Source organism: Scyliorhinus torazame, chromosome 6 (genome assembly GCF_047496885.1).
Source record: "Scyliorhinus torazame isolate Kashiwa2021f chromosome 6, sScyTor2.1, whole genome shotgun sequence".
Lineage (NCBI taxonomy): Eukaryota > Metazoa > Chordata > Chondrichthyes > Carcharhiniformes > Scyliorhinidae > Scyliorhinus > Scyliorhinus torazame.
The window spans coordinates 153587446-153607121 of NC_092712.1; the positions used below are offsets into that span (position 1 = coordinate 153587446).

General features: G+C 48.4%; 1 protein-coding gene across 12 annotated transcripts in view; it reads left to right on the top strand.

Annotated features, from left to right (window-relative positions):
* The window catches only part of invs (inversin), a 498042-nt gene that overhangs the window by 412081 nt on the left and 66285 nt on the right, over positions 1-19676 (top strand). For all 12 annotated transcript variants that reach the window (XM_072508926.1, XM_072508929.1, XM_072508921.1 and 9 more), the window contains 2 exons: positions 18416-18651; positions 18951-19031. In XM_072508926.1, coding sequence (XP_072365027.1) covers positions 18416-18651; positions 18951-19031 — 317 coding nt within the window. The remainder of the gene's footprint in view (positions 1-18415; positions 18652-18950; positions 19032-19676) is intronic.

Below are 19676 nucleotides of genomic sequence, written 5' to 3' on the forward strand. Positions count from 1 at the left end.
CAGACAGAGACTAAAAGCAGACTGTTAGATTTGGCAAAAACATTGCAGTTAACATTATCTGACAAAATGCGAAAAGGTGAGGTAATTATGGCGGTGGTTAACCATTTAAAGTTGCCTGAGATTACTGTTTGACTCATTGGAAATGGCAAAAATTCAGTTGCAAATTGAACAAATGGAACATGAGAAAGAATTAAAGCGGCTTGAATACGAAAGAGAGAGAGAGGAAAAAGAAAGAGAAAGAGAGAGAGAAGAAAAAGAAAAGGAGAGAGAAGAAAGGAGAAAAGAAAGAATAGCCCTAGCAGAACAAAAAGAAAAAGAAAGGTAGATACAGATCAGGGAAAAAGATAAAGAGAGGGAGTTTGAACTTCAGAAAATGGCCATGAAACATGATAATCAGTTAAAATTGGCAGACGTAAAGGGAAACGTACAGTTGGAGGATAGTGATGAGGATAGTGAGAAAGAGCGTCATAGTCAAAGGCTTGGTGGGAATCTATTTAAATATGTCCAAGCATTGCCAAGGTTTGACGAGAAGGAAGTGGAAGCCTTTTTCATTTCATTTGAGAAGGTAGCTAAACAAATGAAATGGCCACAGGACATCTGGGTATTTCTGATTCAATCAAAGCTGGTAGGTAGAGCTAGTGAAGTGTTTGCATCACTACCGGAGGAGGTATCTGGAACGTATGAGGAGGTGAAGAAATCCATCTTAGTGCATATGAGCTAGTGCCTGAAGCTTACAGACAAAGGTTTAGAAATGTAAGGAAAACATTTGGTCAAACATACATGGAGTTTGAAAGGCTCAAACAGAGTAATTTTGATAGGTGGATAAGGGCTTTGAAAATAGACCAAAAGTATGAAGCTCTCAGAGAAATTATACTTTTGGAGGAGTTTAATAATTCAATTCCTGATGTAGTGAGAACTCATGTGGAACAACAGAGGGTTAAAACTGCGAGATTAGCAGCAGAAATGGCAGATGATTATGAATTAGTTCATCAATCAAAGATTGGTTTCCGACATCAGTTTCAGCCGGTGAGGGATAGAAACTGGGGACATGAGAAATACTCAGTCGTAAAGGTAAAGGTGATCTGATGGGAGACAATAAAGAGAGTGTACCTCAGATTAAAAAAGAAATCCAGGAGGGTGGAAGAGAAATGAAAAGTTTTTAATGTTTTCACTGTAATAAACTAGGCCATGTAAAGTCACAGTGTTGGTGGTTGAAGAAAAGCACTGGGAAGGCTGATGTGGTAAAACAGGATAAGACAGTGGGATTTGTTAGAGTGGTAAAGGAGAGCCCAAGGGAAGCGAAGGAGGTGCAAACTATTGTACAGGCGTTCAAGAAGTAATTGTTAAGAAGGTGCCAGATGTCTTTAAAGAATTTACTTGTGTGGGTAAAGTTTACTCATGTGTGTCAGGGGGAGCAGGTAAAGAAGTCACAATTTTAAGAGACACAGGGGCTAGTCAATCTTTAATGGTAAGAGATGAGGAATTATGTAGTTTGGGAAGAATGTTGCCAGAAAAGGTGGTGATATGTGGAATTCAGGGTGAGAGAAGTAGCGTTCCATTATATAAGGTAAGGTTGGAAAGTCCAGTGAAGATGGTGAAGTGGTAATAGGAGTAATCGAGAAACTATCTTGTCCAGCAATACAGTTTATCTTGGGTAATGATATAGCTGGATCGCAGGCGGGAGTGATGCCTACTGTGGTTGAAAGCCAGTGGAAAATCAGTCAACTGCAGGGTTGAAGGACGAATATCCTGGCATTTTTCCGGATTGTGTAGTAACAAGGTCGCAAAGTCACAGGTTAAGACAAGAGGAGAAATCAAAGAGTGAAGATGAAGTTGAAGTGCAATTATCAGAAACGATTTTTGATCAGATGGTTGAAAAAGAACAAGAACAGGTGGAGGATGAGGCGGATATTTTTAGTTCAGGAAAATTGGCGGAGTTACAACAGAAAGATGTAGAAATAAAACGGATATATGAGAAAGCATATACAGAAGATAATCTGAGAGTATACCAGAGTGTTATTACCGTAAAAGTGATGTCTTGGTGAGAAAATGGAGACCTGTACATATGCAGGCAGATGAAAAGTGGGCAGACGTTCATCAAGTAGTATTGCCGGTAAGGTATAGAAAGGAGGTGTTGCGAGTTGCACATGAGGTACCAGTGGGAGGTCATTTGGAAATAAGGAAAACTCGAGCTAAAATCCAGAAACATTTTTATTGGCCTGGACTACATAAAGATGTAGTTAAATTTTGTCAATCATGTCACACATGTCAAGTGACAGGGAAACCTCAAGCAGTGATAAAACCAGCGCCCTTAATACCCATTCCAGCATTTGAGAAACCTTTTACGAGGGTCCTAATTGATTGTGTAGGACCGCTTCCTAAAACAAAAAAGTGGGAGTCAATATCTTTTGACTATAATGGATGTGTCTACTAGGTTTCCAGAGGCCATTCCAGTACGTAATATTACAGCTAAAAGTATTGTGGCGGAGTTACTTAAATTCTTTACTAGATATGGACTACCCACAGAAATTCACTCGGATCAAGGATCAAATTTTACTTCAAAGTTATTCAAAGAAGTTATGGATGGCTTAGGAATAAAACAATTTAAATCAACTGCGTACCATCCAGAATCGCAGGGAGCGTTAGAAAGGTGGCATCAGACATTAAAGACAATGTTGAGGGCGTATTGTCAAGATTATCCAGAGGATTGGGATAAAGGAATCCCATTCGTATTGTTTGCAATTAGGGATGCACCTAATGAGTTTACCAAATTTAGTCCTTTTGAACTAATTTTTGGTCATGAGGTAAGAGGACCACTTAAATTGATTAAGGAAAAATTGGTGGCTGAGAAATCGGAAATTACCCTATTGGATTACGTGTCAAATTTTAAGGAACGATTAAATAGAGCAGGTGAATTGGCTAGACAACATTTGAAAGTTGCACAAAATGTGATGAAACGGGTAGCGGACAAGAAATCCAAAGTTCGTAGTTTTGCCAGTGGGGATAAAGTTTTAGTGTTACCAGTGGTAGGTGAGCCATTAAAAGCTAGGTTTTGTGGACCATATCAGATTGAAAGGAAATTAAGTGAAGTGAATTATGTGGTAAAAACACCAGGTAGAAGGAAGACTCACCGAGTGTGTCATGTGAATATGCTTAAAAGGTACTTTGAAAGGGAAGGAGAAAAAAAGGAGGTTTTAATGATTCTAACTCAAAGTGACGAACCAAATCCAGATGACTGTGAATTTGACATACCTCAAATTAAATTGGAAAATGAGGATGTTCTTAAAAGTTGGGATGAATTGTTAAGTTACCTTCCAGAGGAAAAACAAACTGACCTGAAAGAGATATTGATATCACATGGGCAAGTTTGTAGAGATAAATTGGGAAGTAATAAAATGGCTATACATGATGTAGATGTGGGAAATGCTGTTCCGATCAAACAACATCCATATAGACGTAACCCTTTTAAATTGGCACAGGTTAGCAAAGAGGTTGAGAGTATGCTTAAAAATGGCATAATTGAAGTGAGTTGCAGCCAATGGAGCTCACCCATAGTGATGGTACCTAAACCAGACGGTACCCAACGGTTGTGGGTGGACTACAGAAAGGGGAATGCAGTTACAAGATCGGACGCTTACCCTATCCCACGTTTAAAGGATGGCATTGAGAAAGTGGGACAATCTGCGTTTCTTTACAACTTCCAGACATGGAAAGTATATTTAAAACACCGTATGGAGTTCTTCGATCGACTTCAGGTGGCGGGTTTGGTGATGAACCTAGCCGAAAGTGTATTTGGAGAAGCCCAAATCACTTTCCTTGCGGAGTTACCGATACCCTCAAGACGAAGGGAAATAATGCGATTTCTTAGCATGAATGAATTTGATCGAACCTTTGTGCAAAAGATTTGTGGCGTGATTACTCCACTGATGGACTTGCTAAAGGAACGTAAAAAAATTTCAATGGACAGCAGACTTTCGACAGGCGTTTGACTGCCTGAAAGCTGTGATCACCAATGTTCCTGTATTGGAGAATTGCAAGGGTCTCTGTGGTCAGATTGAACTAAAGTATCTGATTCTAAGGAGAAATGCCGAGGAGTAGAGGAATGGATGGATCGTGCAGAGACTTTCTTGTTCAAAGAGACTGTCAATCGAGAAGGATTTCGTTTGGAGAAGAAGAACAAAGAAAAATTGACTATATTGTTATACCTGTTTGCGTGTGTTTTTTTTAAAAACGAAAAGATATATTTACTGTGTACATTTCTTAGAGGATGGTGCAAAAGTGAAAAATGAAACCATCTTGAAGTTGATGGTTTATTTTTTTTTTTCTTGGGGGGAGGTGTCATGTGAGGGTACCTTTAAGAAATGGATGTTTAAGCAATGTCCCTTTCAGAAATGCAGTGATGTCAGAGTGTGAGTGGAGCTTGGTTTTAGTTCAGCCATTTTGCAGTTTAGTTTCAGTTTTGAAGAGAGCAGCTGAAACATGCCTGGCTGGTTTGAGGAGAGCAGCTGAAAAGTGCGTGGCTGGTTTGAGGAGAGCAGCTGAAAAGTGCCTGGCGAGTTTGATGAGAGTAGCTTAAAAGTGCCTGGTTGGTTTGAAGAGAGCAGCTGAAAAGTGCCTGGCTGGTTTGCTAAGAGCTGCTGAAAAGGAGAAAGCCAGTTTTGAAGAGAAAGCTGGGAGTGTTTGTGTATCTTGCAAAAAGCTGCAAGAAGAAAACACAGCACTGGGCTGTTGATGCCTGAAAGTCCAAAGTCTATAAGTATATTGAGTGTAACCTCATGTCTGTTGTTAAAGGTGAAGTCTGTTGGAAGTTTGAAGGAACATTTTGAGAGATTATTTACTGTTGTATTATTTTCGGGGTTATCTTTGAAATAAGGGGTGTTAAGAGATCCAATGTTTATTTAAAAGGTTAAGTTGAGTTCATGGAATAAACATTGTTTTGTGTTTAAAAACCCAGTGTCCATAATTGTAATCCCACACCTGGAGAACAAGCCGTGTGCTCAGAAAAGCAACAAATACATTAAAGGGGAGGCTGGTTGAACTCCATGATACATTTTGGGGTTCTGAAAACACCTCTCCCATAACAGGTGGGAAGCTGTATAGGGAAGATCTCCAAAGGAGATGACGTCAGCAACAGCCCTGGACACAATGGTGTGATGTTATGTAGTGGTCTCACAGTCCAGGGGAATGTGGGAGGAAGAGAATTAGCATTCAGCCTCTGCCAGGTAGAGATCAGTAAGTATGTACGGCTACAGTCACATCACCCTCGTCAGCAGATTTGATGACCATATGAACTGCAAGCCATCTGATTTGGGTAAAATATTACAAAGCATTCTGAAACAGGGAATAATGAAGCACCTAGGTAGGCGGGTATTATTTAGCAACAGGAAGTCAACATGGATTTGTGGGAAAAAGGTCCCACCTAACAAATTTACTGAGATTCCTTCAGGAAATGAACAATCTTGCTGCTAACATAAATTCTGTGAAGTGATACTTTAAATAATAATCTTTATTAGTGTCATAAGTAGGCTTACATTAACACTGCAATGAGGTTCCTGTGAAAAGCCTCCAGTCGCCACATTCCGGCGCCTGTTCGGGTATACTGAGGGAGAATTCAGAATGCCCAATTCACCAAATAGCACGCCATTCGGGACTTGTGTGAGGAAACCCACCGAGACACACGGAGAACGTGCAGACTCTGTACAGACAGTGACCCAAGCCGAGAATCGAACCCGGGTCCCTGGTGCTGTGAAGCAATTATGCTAACCACTGTGCTACTGTGCCACCCTAAAAGGTGGGTACGGCTTGCTTCAAACTGGATATATAAGCAAGTCTTTTGGTACAGTGCTAGAGAAGTGATTAGTCGAAAATCTAGTTAGGCAATGAGATAGTAAATATGTATTAAATAGCTCTAGGGTGGAGGATACAGCATGAGTGAATGCTATTGTGTATTGGTGCATAGTTTTCACTAAAACCATAAATACCTAATGTGATAACTGTTATGTGTGATTACATGAGATTGACTGCCTTTGAGATCAAGGCAGCATTTGACCAAATGTGATATCAACAAGTCCTAGTAAAATTTAAGTCACAGGAATCACGGAGATAACTCCCAACGGGCTGAAATCATACGAAACACTAAGAAAGGTGGCTGTTGTCAGCCCCAGGACATTGCTGCAGGTGTTCCTCATGGTAGTGCCCTCGGACCAACCTTGTTTACTTGCTTCATCAATGACCTTCCTCTAACCAGAAGGTCAGAAATGGGGATGTTCCCTGATAATTGCAGAATGTTCAGCACCATTCCCATATTCTCAGGTAATGAAGAAGTCTATTCACATGCAGCAAGACCTGTACAACATTCAGGGTGGACTGATGGGTGGCACATTTTTGCATGTAAGTGCCAGGCAATGACCAACCACTTCTTGATATTCAACTTGATATCGCTGAATCCCTAACCATCAACATCCTGGGGCTCATCATTAACCAGAACCTTAACTGGATCCGCTACAAGAGCAGGTCAGAGGCTGGGAACTCGCCTATCGACTCCCAAATTCTGTTCACCATCTTTCATGCACAAGTCAAGAATGTGATGGAATACTTACCAGTGGCCTGTATGTGTGCAGCTTCACCACACTCAAGAAGCTCGACACCATCCAGGACAAAACAATCCATATCAACACCACATCCACCACTTTAAACTTCTCCCTTCACCACCAACATATAAGATGCAATGCCACAACTTGCCAAGGCTTCGTAGATAGTACCTCCAAACCTGTGACCTTTACCACCAAGAAGAATAAGGGCAGCAGGTAATTAGAAATGGGCAATAAATGTCAGAAAGTTGCACATCGATGTATGAATTTCTCAATACCAATAAGGAAAGTTCACTTTTTAAAAAAATATATATTTATTAAAGTTTTTTAACACAATTTTTCTCGCTTACAAACAATAACCGCCCCCCCCCCTCGTAACATGAAAAAAAAAACGAGAAATTGCGCAGAGCAAGATATATACATGGCAAAATGATTTATTTACGCAGCTTTGTACACTGGCCCTCTCCCGTACGTGCCAGTTTCCCCAACCCTTCATGTTATCTCTTGCTCATCCACCCTCCCAGGCAGTCCCCCCTTTTTCCCCCCTCCCCCCCCCCCCTCCCAGGACGTCCGTGTGTGTCCCCCACTCCCCCCCCGCAAGGTTGCAGCTCCTGCTGACCGACCTTCCTCTAACGCGCCGCGAGATAGTCTAGGAACGGTTGCCACCGCCTGTAGAACCCCTGCGCAGACCCTCTCAAGGCGAACTTAATCCTCTCCAACTTTATGAACCCAGCCATATCATTTCTCCAGGCTGGGGGGCTTCGCCTCCTTCCACATTAGCAAGATCCTTCGCCGGGCTACTAGGGACGCAAAGGCCAGAATGTCGGCCTCTTTCGCCTCCTGCACTCCCGGTTCGTCCACTACTCCAAATATTGCTAGTCCCCAGCTTGGCTTGACCCGGACTTTCACCACCTGAGGTATTGCTCCCGCCACTCCTCTCCAGAACCCCTCCAGTGCCGGGCATGACCAAAACATATGGACATGGTTCGCCGGGCTCCCTGAGCACATTCCACATCTATCCTCCACCCCAAAGAACCTACTCAGCCTCGCCCCCGTCAAGTGCGCTCTGTGGACCACCTTAAATTGTATCAGGCTGAGCCTGGCACACGAGGAGGAGGAATTAACCATACCTAGGGCATCAGCCCACAGACCTTCCTCGATCTCCTCCCTCAGCTCCTCCTCCCATTTACCCTTCAACTCTTCTACCAGCGCTTCCCCCTCTTTCAACTCCTGGTGTATTTCCGACACCTTGCCCTCCCCGACCCATACACCCGAGATCACCCTATCTTGAACTTCTTGTGCCGGGAGCAACGGGAATTCCCTCACCTGTCGCCACACAAAAGCCCTCACCTGCATATATCTAAAGGCATTTCCCGGGGGTAACTCAAACTTCTCCTCCAGTGCCCCTAGGCTCGCAAACGTCCCGTCGATGAACAGGTCCCCCATTCTTCCAATCCCCGCCCGATGCCAACTCTGGAACCCCCCGTCCATCTTCCCCGGGACAAACCGGTGGTTACCCTGATCGGGGACCACACCGATGCTCCCATTGCACCCCGGTACCGTCTCCACTGGCCCCAGATCCTTAGTGTTGCCGCCACCACCGGGCTCGTGGTATACTTTGTCGGCGAGAGCGGCAGCGGTGCCGTCACCAACACCCCCAGGCTCGTTCCTTTACAGGACGCCATCTCCATCCTCTTCCATGCCGACCCCTCTCCCTCCATAACCCACTTGCGGATCATCGCCATATTTGCTGCCCAGTAGTAGCTCCCCAGGTTTGGCAGCGCCAACCCTCCTTGGTCCCTACTGCATTCCAGGAACCCTCTCCTTACTCTCGGGGTCTTATTCGCCCACACAAACCCCATTATACTCCTGCCTACTCTCTTAAAAAAGGCCTCAGTGATCACGATGGGAAGGCACTGAAACACAAACAGAAACCTCGGAAGGACCACCATTTTGACCGACTGCACTCTACCCGCCAGCGAGAGCGGTAGCATGTCCCATCTTTTGAAATCGTCCGCCATTTGCTCCACCAACCTCGTCAGATTCAGTTTATGTAGGGTCCCCCAACACCTGGCTATCTGGATCCCCAGATACCGAAAGTTCCCCTCCGCCCTCCTCAGCGGTAGGTCCCCTATCCCTCTTTCTTGCTCCCCCGCCTGTAATACAAAGAGCTCACTCTTCCCTACATTGAGCTTATGACCCGAAAACTCCACAGACTCCCTTAGAGTCTGCATGACCTCCACCATCCCCTCCATTGGATCCGCCACATACAGCAACAGGTCATCCGCATATAGCGACACCCGATGCTCTTCTCCCCCTCGGACCACCCCCCTCCATTTATTAGACTCCCTCAATGACATGGCCAATGATTCGATCGCCAATGCGAACAACAGGGGGGAACAGGGGGCACCCCTGCCTCGTCCCTTGGTACAGTCGAAAGTACTCCGACCTCCGCCGGTTCGTCACTACACTCGCCATCGGGGCTCTGTAAAGAGGCTTAACCCAACTGATAAACCCTCCCCCGAACCCAAACCTACGCAGCACCTCCCAAAAGTACTCCCACTCTACTCGGTCAAAGGCCTTCTCCGCGTCCATAGCTGCCACTATCTCCGCCTCTCCCTCCTGATGGCATCATTATCACGTTTAAGAGCCGGCGCACATTGGTGTTTAGTTGCCTGCCCTTTACAAATCCCGTCTGGTCCTCGTGGATTACCGCCGGGACACAGTCCTCGATCCTCGTGGCCAGCACTTTTGCCAGCAACTTTGCATCCACATTGAGGAGCGAGATCGGTCTGTATGATCCACATTGCAGTGGGTCCTTGTCCCGCTTTAGGATCAAAGAAATTGTCGCTTCCGACATTGTCGGGGGCAGGGTCCCCTCCTCTCTTGCCTCATTAAAGGTCCTCACCAGTAGCGGGGCCAACAGGTCTACGTACTTCCTGTAGAACTCCACCGGGAATCCGTCCGGTCCCGGGGCATTCCTGCCTGCATGCTCCCCAAACCCTTGCTCAGCTCCTCCAACCCAATTGGTGCCCCCAAACCAGCCACTTCTTGCTCCTCCACCCTCGGGAATCTCAGTTGATCTAGGAATCGTCTCTTCCCCCGCTGGGGGCTGGGATCTGTACAGCTCTTCATAAAAGGCCTTAAATACCTTGTTTATTTTCGTCGCACTCCGAACCGTGGCTCCCCTTCCATCTTTGACTCCCCCTATTTCCCTCGCAACCATCCTCTTACGGAGCTGGTGTGCCAGCATCCGACTGGCATTTTCCCCATACTCGTAGGTCACCCCCTGCGCTTTCCTCCACTGTGCCTCCGCCTTCCCTGTGGTCAACAGGTCAAACTCCGTCTGGAGCCGTCGTCTTTCCCCAAGTAATCTTTCCTCCGGGGCCTCTGCGTATCTCCTGTCCACTCTCAAAATCTCCCCCACTAACCTCTCCCTTTCCATGCCCTCTGTCTTCTCCCTATGAGCCCTAATGGAGATTAGCTCTCCCCGATCACCGCCTTCAACGCCTCCCATACCACCCCCACCCGCACTCCCCGTTGTCGTTGGCCTCCAAGTACCTTTCGATACACCCCCTCACCTTCCCACACACCATCTCGTCCGCCAGCAGTCCCACATCCAGCCGCCACAACGGGCGTTGGTCCCTCTCCTCTCCCAGCTCCAGTTCCACCCAGTGCGGGGCATGGTCCGAAACGGCTATGGCCGAATACTCCATCCCCTCCACCCTCGGGATGAGCGCCCTACCCAGAACAAAGAAATCTATCCGGGAGTAGGCTTTGTGTACATGGGAGAAGAAAGAAAATTCCCTGGCCTGCAGCCTTGCAAACTGCCATGTATCCACTCCCCCATCTGATCCATAAACCCCCTAAGTACCTTGGCCGCCGCCGGCCTCTTTCCAGTCCTTGATTTGGAGCGGTCCAGTGCTGGATCCAACACTGTATTGAAGTCCCGTCCCATTATCAGGCCTCCTATCTCCAGGTCTGGAATGCGCCCCAACATGCGCTTCATGAATCCTGCATCAACCCAGTTTGGGGCGTATACGTTTACCAACACCACCCACGTCCCTTGCAGCCTACCGCTCACCATTACATATCGCCCTCCATTGTCCGCTACAATAGTCTTGGCCTCAAATGACACCCGCTTTCCCACCAATATTGCCACCCCTCTATTCTTCGCGTCCTGTCCTGAGTGGAATACCTGTCCTACCCATCCCTTTCTTAACCTGACCTGGTCCGCCACCTTCAGGTGTGTCTCTTGGAGCATGACCACGTCCACCTTCAGTCCCTTTAAGTGCGCGAACACTCGAGTAGCCATCTCCTTTTCTGGGCCAGTCCCGTGTCCACGCCTCCCTCACCCTCCAGTCCCCCAGATGGGGGACCCCCGTCCCGACCACCTCTTCTGTGTCCCACTCCCTTTCGGCCAGTGCAGCAGCAACCCTTTTTCCCACCCCTTCCCCCCCCCTCCCCTCCCCCCACTAGACCCCCGTCTAGCTTTTTTGCTCCCCCCATGTCACTCCCGTAAGTCAGCTGACGCCTGCTGACCCCGGCTTCCCCCGCCGTCCCATTGACCTCCCCGCGTGGGAGTCTCCCACTCAATATGCATTCCTTCGTTCCCCTTCCCGCCTTTCTTCCCACGCGCGGGAAAAAACCCCGCGCTTTCCAAAGCCCGCTCCGCCCCCTCTGGCGCAGCTCCTGTCGCGGCCTTGTCGCTCTCCCCCAGCCCATGTAACATTCCCTGCGCGTGATTGACCCCCTATATACAACAACCATCACACATCAAACCTCAAACATCCCCCCCACCCTCACAAACCCTCAGTTAGAGTCCAACTTTTCGGCTTGTGCAAAGGTCCACGCCTCTTCAGGCATTTCGAAGTAATAGTGTTGGCCCTTGTATGTGACCCACAGTCGCGCTGGCTGCAGCATTCCGAATTTCACTTCTTTCCGGTACAACACCGCTTTGGCCCGGTTGAAACCCGCTCTCCGCTTTGCAACCTCCGTGCTCCAGTCCGGGTATATTCGGATCTCTGCATTGTCCCACTTACTGCTCCGCTCCTTCTTGGCCCATCTCAGGACCCACTCTCTGTCCGTGAACCGGTGGAACCTCGCCACCATCGCCCTTGGCGGCTCATTTGCCTGGGGCTTCTTCGCCAGCACCCGATGTGCCCCGTCCAACTCCAGTGGCCTCGAAGGGGCCTTTGTGCTCATCATCGCCCCGAGCATCGTGCTCGCGTATACCCCGGCATCGGCCCCCTCCACTCCCTCAGGGAGACCCAGGATTCGCAGATTCTTTCTCCTCGACCTGTTCTCCAGGTCTTCGAGTCTTCCCGCCCACCTCTTGTGTAGTGCCTCGTTCTGCTCCACTCTCACCGCCAGGCCCACGAGCTCGTCCTTGTTCTGACTGACTCTTTTCTGTACCTCCTGGATCTTAACTTTGTGGGCCTTCTGGGTGATCCCGAGTCCTTCAATTGCCGAAAGCATAGGTGCCAACATCTCCTTGCGCATCTCGCGCTGCTCCTCGAAGCAGCGCTTGATGAACTCCTGCAGCTCCCCTTTGTCCCTGGCCGCCGCCATTTTGTTTTCTTTCCCTCGCTTCTCCCGTTGCTCCAGTGCCGCTCCTTTGGCCGTTACACTTCTGGTCCGTTTCATAGAAGTTGGAGGGGGACCTCTCTCTTCCCTTCCCCACGGGTTGCGTCGAAAAAAAGTTCCGTTGGGGCTCCTCTAACAAGCCCGAAAGTCCGTGGTAGCGGGAGCTGCCGAATCGTGCGGCTTAGCTCCGCATAGCCGCAACCGGAAGTCAGGAAAGTTCATTTGATCATGGGATGTTTATATTCTGAAGAATAGACTTCCGGTTGCAGTGAGGATGAGCTAGCCGCACGTTTTGGCGGCTCCAGCTTCGACGGACCTTCAGGCTCTTTTAAGAGCCCCAACGGGGATTTTTTCGGCCGAGCAACCCAGTGTGGGGTGTGTGGGAAGGGAGTCCCCCCCGAACGACGAAGGAAAAAACCGGCGGTGGCGGCTGCAGCCTGAAGAATCTTCGACCATACGGTCAGAGGGAGTGGAAGACAAAATGGCGGCGGAGAAATCGCAGGCGACATGGGGGCCTGAGCAGGACGAGGTCGTGAGACGGTGCGTGGACCTGCTGAAGAAGGAGGTACTGACCCCGATGCTACAGGCAATTGAGGGGCTTAAGGAGACTTTAAAGACCCAGGAGACTGAGCTTCGCGTGGTGGAGCAGAAGATGTCAGGTATTGAGGACGAGGTCCTGGGCCTGGCGGTTCAGACTCAGACGCACGAGGCACTTCATAAAAAGTGTGCTGAAAGGATCGAGGCCCTTGAAAACGGAGCGCAAAGGAAGAGCCTTAGGATACTAGGTCTCCCTGAGGGTGTGGAAGGAGTGGACTGTGGAGCGTACGCAAGTAAGATGCTGAGCTCACTGATGGGTGCTGAGGCCCCTGCGGGCCCCATGGAGGTGGAGTGGGCAGGTCGGATCCCGGCGAGAAGACCAAAAGCGGGAGAACCACCGAGGGCGATAATCGTGCGTTTCTACCGCCTTAAGGTCAGAGAAGAGGTCCTGAGATGGGCTAAAAAGGTGCGGAGTAGCAGATGGGAGAATGCGGTGGTATGGATATACCAGGATTGAAGTGCGGAGGTGGCGAGAAGGAGGGCGAGCTTCAACCAAGCCAAAGAGGTTTTGCACAAAAAGAAGGTGAAGTTTGGGATGCTGCAGCCGGCAAGACTATGGGTCACGTATCAGGAGAGACACTATTACTTCGAGACGGCGGAGGAAGCATGGACCTTTATTCAAGAAGAGAAACTGGACCGGAACTGAGGGACTGATGCTGCAGGGAATTGTTATTGTTATTGTTTTGTTAATGTTATGGTGAAAGTTAATCGAGAAGTAAACAGGGAAGGGGGGAGACACTGGGGAAATGTGGGCGCCGGTGAGGGGTGAAAGACGGGACATAGTCGGAGAATGGTGAAGGGGAGGGGGAAGGGAAAGGGAACTGCGCCATAAGAGGCGGGTCAGGTAAAGGGGTGTTCCCGCGCCAGAAAGAATAAGGCGGGAAAACAGGCGCAAGGCGGATGGGAGTTCCCTCACACCGGGGGGGGTCGAGGAGTGAGCAGGAGTAGCCGGGGTCAGTTGAAGTCAGCTGACTTACGGAAGCGATATGGGGGGAGCAATCAAGCTAGATAGGGATCTAGCAGGGGGGGGGGGGGGGGGGGGGGGGACAACTGGGTTGCTGCTGCGGAAATCCAAAAGGGAATGGCTAAAGAGTAGGTGGTCGGGGACGGTGTGCGACGCTGGGGGAGCGAGCGGGAGCGCGGAGGCGGGATATGGGACTGGCCTAGAGAAGGTAATGGCTAGTCGACACGGGAGGGGAGCACGTAGTGAGGCTGATCACGTGGAGCGTGAGAGGCCTGAATGGACCGATAAAAAGGGCCCGAGCGCTCGCGCATTTGAAAGGACTAAGGGCAGACGTGGCTATGCTCCAAGAGACGCACCTAAAGGTGGCGGACCAAGATCGGCTAAGGAAAGGATGGGTGGGACAGGTGTTCCACTCAGGACTGGACGCAAAGAACAGAGGGGTGGCCATTTTGGTGGGGAAACGGGTAGCATTTGAAGCAAAGAACATCGTAGCAGATAGCGGAGGTAGATATGTAATGGTGAGTGGTAGGCTGGAGGGAATGGAGGTCGTGTTGGTTAATGTGTATGCCCCAAATTGGGACGATGCGGGATTCATGAGACGGATGCTGGGGCGTATACCGGACCTGGAGGCAGGAAATTTGATTTTAGGAGGGGACTTCAATACGGTGCTGGACCCGGGGCTAGATAGATCCAGCTCAAGGACCGGAAGAAGGCCGGCAGCGGCCAAGGTACTTAAGGGGTTGATGGACCAAATGGGGGGGGTGGATCCATGGCGATTTCTAAGACCTAGGGCTAGGGAGTATTCCTTCTTCTCCCATGTCCATAAAGTGTACTCCCGGATAGATTTTTTTGTTTTAGGATGGTTGTTGATCTCTAGGGTGGAACAAGCTGAATACTCAGCCAAAGCGGTTTCGGATCATGCTCCACATTGGGTGGACCTGGAAGTAGGAGAGGACAGGGAGCAGAGAACACTCTGGCGATTAGATGTGGGACTGATGGCGGATGAGGGAGTGTGTGCAAGAGTGAGGGGGTGTATTGAGAGATACCTGGAGGTCAATGACGACGGCGAGGTCCCTGTGGGAGTGGTCCGGGAAGCACTAAAAGCGGTGGTCAGAGGAGAGCTGATCTCTATTGGGGCCCACAAAAGGAAAACAGAGGCCAAGGAAAGGGATAGATTACTGGGGGAAATTTTAAGGGTGGACAGGGAATTTGCAGAGACCCCGGAGGAGGAGCTGTACAGGGAGAGGAGACGACTCCAGACCGAGTTTGACCTTCTGACCACAAGAAAGGCGGAGGTACTGTGGAGGAAGGCACAGTGGAGGAGGTACGAATATGGGGAAAAGGCTAGTCGCCTGTTGGCGCACCAACTGCGAAAGAGGGCAGCAGCGAGGGAGATAGGAGGAATTAGGGATGAAAGGGGAGACACTGTGCGAAGGGCAGGAAAGATAAATGAGGTGTTTAAGACCTTTTATGAGGAACTGTATAGGTCTCAACCCCCAGGGGGAGAGCAGGGGATGCGGCGGTTCCTGGACCAATTGAGGTTCCCGAAAGTGGAGGAGCGGGAGGTGGCAGGCCTGGGGGTGCCGATTGAGGTGGATGAGGTTATTAAGGGACTGGGAAGCATGCAGGCAGGGAAGGCTCCGGGGCCGGACGGGTTCCCGGTGGAATACTACAGAAAATATGTCGACTTGTTGGCCCCGTTGATGGCGAGGATGTTCAATGAGGCCAGGGAAGGGGGGACTCTACCCCCGACGATGTCGGAGGCGACGATATCGCTAATTTTGAAGAGAGACAAAGATCCGTTGCAGTGCGGGTCCTATAGACCTATTTCACTATTGAACGTGGACGCCAAGTTGCTGGCAAAGGTACTGGCATCGAGGATAGAGGACTGTGTCCCGGGGGTGGTGCACGAAGACCAGACAGGGTTCGTAAAAGGGAGACAACTGAATGTTAATGTGCGACGACTATTAGGGGTGATAATGATGCCCCCAGTGGAGGGGGAGGCAGAGATAGTGGCGGCAATGGACGCAGAGAAGGCATTTGATAGGGTGGAGTGGGAGTATTTATGGGAAGTGTTAAGGAGGTTTGGGTTTGGGAACGGGTTTATTCGCTGGGTTAGACTTCTTTATGGGGCACCAACGGCAAGCGTAGTTACAGGTCGACATAGATCGGAGTATTTCCGATTATATAGGGGAACAAGACAGGGATGCCCGCTGTCTCCATTGTTGTTTGCGTTGGCAATTGAACCTCTGGCCATGGCGTTGAGAGACTCCAGGAAATGGAGAGGGGTGATTAGAGGGGGAGAAGAACACCGAGTCTCGTTATACGCGGATGACCTATTGTTATACGTGTCGGACCCAGCGGGGGGGATGATAGAGGTTATGCGAATTTTGAGGAGGTTCGGGGAATTCTCGGGGTATAGGCTAAACATGGGGAAGAGTGAATTATTTGTGATACATCCAGGGGACCAGAATAGAGAGATAGAAGGCTTACCGCTAAGGAAAGTGGAAAGAAACTTCCGATACCTGGGGATTCAGATCGCTAGGAGCTGGGGAACCTTGCACAGACTTAATTTGACACGGCTAGTAGAACAAATGGAGGAGGACTTCAAGAGGTGGGACATGCAGCCTTTATCGCTGGCGGGCAGGGTGCAAGCAATTAAGATGATGGTCCTCCCGAGGATCTTATTTGTATTTCAATGTCTCCATATATTAATCACCAGGACCTTTTTTAATAAAATAGATAGGAGCATCACGAGCTTTGTGTGGGCAGGGAAAGTTCCGAGAGTAAGGAGGGGGTTCCTTCAGCGCAGTAGGGATAGAGGAGGACTGGCACTACCGAACTTGGGAGATTATTATTGGGCCGCCAATGTGGCAATGATACGTAGATGGATGATGGAGGGTGAGGGAGCGGCGTGGAAAAGACTGGAGAGAAAGTCCTGTAAAGGGACGAGTTTAGAGGCGCTGGTGACGGCACCGCTACCGCTCTCACCTAAAAAGTATACCACAAACCCGGTGGTGGCGGCAACACTGAACATATGGGGACAGTGGAGGCGACAGAGAGGGGTGCGGGGAGCCCTGGTGGGGTCCCCTATCAGGAACAACCATAGGTTCGCCCCAGGAAGAATGGATGGAGGATTTCAGAGCTGGTACCAGTTGGGAATTAGGAAGGTGGGAGATTTATTCATAGATGGGACTTTTGCGAGCTTGGGAGCATTGGAGGAAAAGTATAAGTTACCCCGGGGAAATTTCTTGAGATATATGCAGGTGAGGGCGTTTACTAGACAACAGGTGAGGGAATTTCCGTTGCTCCCGACACAGGGGATACAGGACAGGGTGCTTTCAGGGGTGTGGGTCGGAGAGGGCAAGGTGTCAGAGATTTACAGAGAGATGAGGGACGAGGGGGAGGGGTCGGTGGGAGAACTAAAGGGAAAGTGGGAAGAAGAATTAGGGGAGGAGATAGAAGAGGGTATGTGGGCTGATGCCCTAAGCAGGGTAAACTCCTCTTTCTCATGCGCCAGGCTTAGCCCGATTCAATTTAAGGTGCTACATAGAGCACACATAACGGGGGCAAGATTGAGCAGGTTCTTTGGAGTGGAGAACAGATGTGGGAGGTGTGGCGGGAGCCCGGCAAACCACGCACATATGTTTTGGGCGTGCCCGGCACTGGAAGGATATTGGAAGGGAGTGACGGGAGTGATCTCGCAGGTGGTGAATGCCCGGGTCAAACCAAGCTGGGGGTTAGCTCTATTTGGAGTTGCGGAAGAGCCGGGAGTGCAGGAGGCGAAAGAGGCCGATGTCGTGGCCTTTGCGTCCCTAGTAGCCCGGCACAGGATCCTACTTATGTGGAAGGAGGCGAAACCCCCCGGACTGGAGGCCTGGGTAAACGATATGGCGGGGTTTATTAAACTGGAGCAGATAAAGTTTGCCCTGAGAGTATCGACTCAAGGGTTCACCAGGTGGTGGCAGCCATTTCTCGACTACCTAAGGGAACGTTAGAGGGAAGACAGATGACCAGCAGCAGCAACCCAGGGGGAAGGGGGGGGGGGGGGGGTTAGTTTAGTATAGGTCAATAGATAATGGGGTTTTGTTACTTGTGTACTGTTAAAAATTTCTATTTTGTTACTGTTCCGTTTGTTTTGTAAGAGGGAAAAATGTTGTTTAGAAAAAATTTTCAATAAAATATATATTTTTTTAAATAATAATAATCTGAAGAATACACCACAAATCTCAGAAGTTGATGATCATTCTGTACCATACACTGATATAGACACATCTGGCGTATGATGTGCAGCTCTTTGCCAATTATAGTAAGGAAATTCATGTGATGTAGACAGCACATAGAAGAGTAATAAAACTGATGTCTAGCTTAAAACATCTGAGCCATGAGGAAAGATTAACATCCTTGAGATTGTTTAGAGAAGAGGAGATACAATAAGATCTAAAATGAGGAAAGGTGTGCATTTAACGACTTATGCAGAGGGTGATGAACATAGGAAATGAACTGCCAAGGGAGGAAGATAGTGCTGAAGGAAATAAAGAAGAATTGGATATTTTTTGGAGGGAGTGGGAAAATAGATTATTTGTGTTTGGGACCAGCCAGATGGACTGCAGAGGGTTTTCTTGAAGTGTACTTTCCCATGTTCTTAAAAATATTAGCACTTTATTTACATTTGTAGTTACAGGATACGTAAAGGCCTACTGCTGCTCCTTCATTGGAAGCTTCAGAATGGGGACAATGTTGACAAGATGTGGAAACAGGAGGTGGTTGCCTTCACCATTCAACTAGCCTGGAAGAAGTATCTCAGTGGCAATGTCCAGAATGTAATTTCCAGCAAGTGCAGCCAAACATTCAGCAACAGGAGCTCCTGTGTCAGGACAGCTAAGCAGCACTCGGTGTTAAAGCAAATTTATGGTAATTTGCTTTCACCAATATCATCTTAATAAGGTTCATTTATGCATGGAATGGGAAGAAGGATTAAAAAGGACAGATTGAATCTCGTTAAAGTATTATCATCTTTCCAATTGGAGGATGAATAGAGTCCTGAAAATTAAACAACTAATAACTACAAGCAGGCATATTGATCTTATGCCATGCATAAATTATGATGTACTTGAGTAAAGATGTTAATTATTATAATGTAGTAGTCGCTATTTGTAGAATTTGTGAGGCTTGCACAAGGAATTCATTATTTGTTTATGTTTAATTGTCAGGAAAACCTCAGGAAGGAAAAGGGTACAATTCACACCAATCATTGCCTTTTAAGAAGGATCATTTCTCTGTCCAGAAAGCCCGTAAGTGCAAAAAGATGTTTTGTGCAACTGGATACAATAATGTTGAAACAGTTTAGTTGAGGTCTCACTACTGTTTCTTTTAAGCACTCAGAAGAGTGCAAAATGTGCATGTATTTTTTAAAATGCGGATATTAAATTTAATTAAAATTTGCATCAAATGTCACTGTTTAGTATTAATTTATGTTTTAAGCAGGAGACATCCCAAGGTATTTCTCATGCTAAGCTAATTGATAAACTGTTTTAAAATGGCAGGAGTGTTGAAAGAGAGAACTTGCATTGATGTAAACCCTTTTATAACCCTAGTGTACCAAAGCACTTCACAGCCGATACAAATGTAGTCCGTATCCTAAGAACTCCCCTGTCTTCTTCTGAATAGTGGCATGAAATTTTTAGGGCACGATCGAATGATCTTGTCGCGTCTGACTTGGTACAATGAGACTGTTGAATCTTGCGAGAGGCCTCTCACAAGATTTGCAACGCTTGGAATGTGAGATCTCGTGAGACAATAGAATCTGCATCTCTCCCTCAATTGGTGAGATCCAGATCAACATATTTAAGTGAGCCATTAGACTCATGCATGGGAGACCTCGCCATGGCACCGCTTAGCACTGGTCCACACAAACATAGGCCAGGCTTAACGGCACC